At 44.9% G+C, this 4,158-nt stretch overlaps 1 protein-coding gene across 1 annotated transcript; it reads right to left on the bottom strand.

Annotated features, from left to right (window-relative positions):
* Positions 1-6: 6 nt before the first annotated feature.
* LOC125529774 (probable aldehyde oxidase 3) lies at positions 7-3,758 on the bottom strand (the record flags this gene model as incomplete). The annotated part of the gene is made up of 2 exons (XM_048694191.1): positions 3,477-3,758; positions 7-134 (listed from the first exon to the last, which is right to left on the bottom strand). Coding segments are annotated over exons 1-2 (291 nt in total), but the record flags the coding sequence as incomplete, so codon positions are not given.
* Positions 3,759-4,158: the final 400 nt, after the last annotated feature.

Raw genomic sequence — 4,158 nt, 5'->3', positions numbered from 1 at the left:
CCCTGCGCGGGGGGTGACCGAGCTGGTGTGGAGGCTGCCGACGAGCGTCAGGCAGGAGCTCGCCGAGTGCTCGGTCACCTCGTCGGTGGCCGGGTTGTACTTGGAAATGAGGACCACGCATGCGCCGCATCCACCTGCACGCAGCAACATGACATTGTAAATCAGAAACACTGCCGGCTACACAAATGGTTGGGCAGGCCAAGCTACAGAAGAGCACAATTTTCCTTTCCTCAAGTTCTGACGGCACTATTTCAATAGGCATCAACTCAGTTATTTCGAGAATCATCTCAATTCCAAACAATATGAATGCCTTCTGAAAGCCAAATCTACTTAAATTGCAATCTATAAACTTTTGTAAGAAAACCAATTGACTGACAATTCATGCTACCAAATCGCTAACTGCGAATCTCAGATTTCCATAGCCTATGGGGAAACTGGTATTGAGAATCTGAGATGACGCCGTGGTGCGATTAGGGCAAAGAGAGGAATTACTAGTGCGCGGTGGCTGTGCGGCCGGTCGTGCTCGTTGGCTGGGTCGCCCGTCGCCGGCTCGCCGCAGCTAGGTGCCTGGAGCATGGCCGCGCCGCCGCAGAATGGGGGATGGGTCGCCCTCGGCGCTGCAACTAGCTGCCTGGCTGCCGGGCCTCAACGCTGCCTCCCCGTCTCCGCCGTGCGACCTCCGCGTGGCTGAATCGGGAGCGTAATGGGAATTGGAATTTTTTTTCTCGAAAAAAAGGGAAGAATCGGGAACTCGTGCATGCTAACGATAGGCCCAAAAGTATCTCGTGCCTTCGGTCAGGCTTCTCAATGATGTTAGGCCATGTATTATTGATGGTTATAGTTTTTTCGATCTGTGTTTCGATTTTCAGTTGATGGACATTCCAAATATAATTATTTCAATAATTTTCATACAATAAGAAAACACAAACCTCAAAAATCAAATAATTTTGACAATAGCCTAAAAAAGTTCAAAAAGAGTCCGTTATGTTTTTCTTGCAATTTTAAAGTCTTCAGCAAGTTCAACAAAAATAATATTTATAGATAATTATTCAAAGATAATTATTCTAAAAGAGTTTAAATTATTAAAAATAATTTAAATACATATTTATTTTTAATTATTCAAAACTAAATAAAGTATATAATTATAGATATTCACATTTATAAAATCACCTATATTTTAATCAATTTTGGAAACATTCGCACGAATTTCGATTATTATTGTCATATTTCCGCGAATATTATATACATGTACCAAAATTTTTATTATCTCAAAGTTTAAAAATAAATCATGAGTTGTGCGAAAATGTAATCAATTGTTCATGTGTACTCATAATGAAGCAAACCTTTTTACTAAAGTTAGCAACTTGCACATTTAGTTAGGGAAGCATATTCTGTTTTCGTGGTATGATTATTTCATAGTAATAGTACTATGAAATCAGCTATGTGAGAAAACAAGTGGAAGACTATATAATTCTCAACTAAAAAAAGGCAATCGTGAAGCACATGGTCCCATTAAATTACCTCGTTTATTGGCTATATTTTATGTAAAGTGATGTGAATCTATATAAACATCAATGTAACTACAAAAACATCTGTCGAATTGATACAGGCTAAAGTTTGCTGCCGATTAGAAATATCGCCGCATAGCAAACTTAAGCACGTGCCAAAGGTTGAAATACCGTCGGTTGCACATGGGACCTGACCACCAAACGGAAAAATTGGCAATCACAATCACAAATCAGGGGGTCAAGGTCCAATGATTTGGGATGGGTGTATGAGGCTGCCTGTAATGGGAGTATCATAGGTAGTATCACGCATGCCAACTAAGCAATTTTGATGAAGTGGCATAGGAATTAAATGAAGAAAGAGAGGCTTGAGTATCATATCATGATACTGTATCATATTAAATGATGTGCTACTTTGTGTCATGCATGGCAATAAATACCAACATATGACAACATAAATGTAGTTCTTTACTCCCCATTACAGCCTGATTGCTTTGCATGCCTACTCCACTTACGAGAAAAGAAAAGTACAGCGGCAGGGTATGATTTTGTCTCCATCATGCCTGAGTGCCCGTAAAGAACCAATCCTCCAGCTTTACCCATTTTTTTAATCAATACTATAAGTTATCCCCCCAAAAAAAGATATTATATCTCCATACCATCGCTAGGCCTGAGCGTAGTGAAAGTAACGTGCAGTGTCATTGCTGAGCGAGGTGTGTTTTTGCCCCGTTTCTATTCTCTCGGATTCATATTGCTTGTCCTTCAAACAGATGTCGTTGATCGATTGATAAGTAAAGCCATATTGGCATTTACCATTTGGCACGGGTGGTAAGCCATATCAAGAAAAAAAATTGCACTGAACGTTTGGAAGGATATTACCAGGTGATTCGCAAAAAAGAAGAAGAATCTGGTGTCTTCCACACAAAAATTGAGTTATACACTTGAGAGCAAGTTGATTTTTTTTTTCACTTATGGATCACTATGAAACTAAAGGAGCAGCGGCTAATGCGATTGTCTGTGCTGTCGAAGTGTTAATAGTAGGTTGGAACGTGAGTGCCTAGATCCTCTCCGGCTGGCAAGCAATACAAGTATGGTATTTGCCTTTCTATGTCTCCATATGTGTATACTTCTACATGCTTCGTTCATGTTGAAAAAAAAACATGCAAGAGATGGTTAGATTTTTTGTGGTGCAACCAGTCTATCAAGGTTCAAGTTCTTGACTTGATATTGATGTTTAATTTTTTGATTTATTTCGATCTTTCCAATGATGTACATTCAGGGTTCAAGTTCCCGTCGGTTACAAAAACGTCTATGGTGTCTTTGTTAATATCGAGATGATGTGACAGTCCAATCTTTCGAAGGTGCTCCTAGAGGTTCGTAGGGTGTGTGCATGTGTTTATAGGGATGGGTGTATGTGTATGTACGAGCGTCTGCATCTATACTGTGTTAATTTTTTGCAAGAACGGAACATGTATAGCATGTGCCTTGTCTCCGTTTGTGTTTCTTGCAATCTCCGTGATCAGATCGTCGCATGCTACGCTACGCACACCGAGGCCGGAGAAGGCAAGAGGGTTCCCAAGAAGAAACATAGCTGTGATGGTTGCTGAATGAAAGATGCATGGCGCCAAAAGAAGAGAAGAAACAGAGAAAGAAAAACAGGTACATGCCTACCACAGGTACGATCGATCCTTTCCTACCTACCTGGCGATGTGTACGTGAGGAGACGATGAACGATAGCGTAGCGCTGGCTAACCTAGGCGAAGACGAGACGAGAGGTACCTGGGATGGGTGCGCATGTGGCGCGAGGTCCTACGTGCACGTATGCAGAGTTCAATCGATCTGGCTCGATCCGATCCGCTTATTCAGCCAAAGATTCTCTAACACTCTCACACACAGCGTAACGAACTAGTAGTACTGAGCGAGCTAGCCGCCGGAGATGAAATCGATGGAGTCGTCGGGGGCGGTGCTCACCTTCGCCGCAGCCGAGCTTGGGCCCCCGGACGGGCGTGCGAGTGCGGAGGAACTCCAGCAGCGTCATCGACGGGTCGACGCCGGCGGCCTCGTGCCGCGCGCCGTTCACCGCCAGCACCACCCGCTCCCCCGCCGACGCCGCCTCCTTCCCCAGCGACCCCATCTCTCTCTCCACAGTCCACACCCGGTCGACCTTCCTCCTTGAGCACCAGTCGCTCACCTAGTGCGCGCAGGGACACTGAGCCCCGGCTATTAATCTATCCTTTATACGGCCGGCAGCCGGCCGGCGAGGCACCTCGCTAGCTAAGTGGCGTTGGACGGGAGATGGGGAAAGCGACGGGAAATGGCTGGCGTGCGTGTGTGCTCAGCGCGGGCGTACTTTCACGCAAGTCAAGGGCGCGACGTGACGTTGGTGATCGCGTGGTCGAGGTAGGCCGAAATAACTGTTGTGACCTTGTCAGCGTTTATAGTCATAAACTGAACTCAACGAAAAAGTATTTCGCCATTTGACCCTTTTAGAAACGCCAGGGTCTATGGCGTTTCCACCCAACATAGAAACGCCGAGCAAGTTAGCGTTTCAAGCCAACACGCAAACGCCGAGGCGGCTAGCATTTCTGACCTGGGCCACAATCAGTCTGAACCCGCTGTTTTCGCTGACGTGGCCCGCTTGAAATGCCAAGGT

The sequence above is a fragment of the Triticum urartu genome, unplaced genomic scaffold (genome assembly GCF_003073215.2).
Source record: "Triticum urartu cultivar G1812 unplaced genomic scaffold, Tu2.1 TuUngrouped_contig_5837, whole genome shotgun sequence".
Lineage (NCBI taxonomy): Eukaryota > Viridiplantae > Streptophyta > Magnoliopsida > Poales > Poaceae > Triticum > Triticum urartu.
This window is presented reverse-complemented; position numbering and strand designations above follow the sequence as displayed.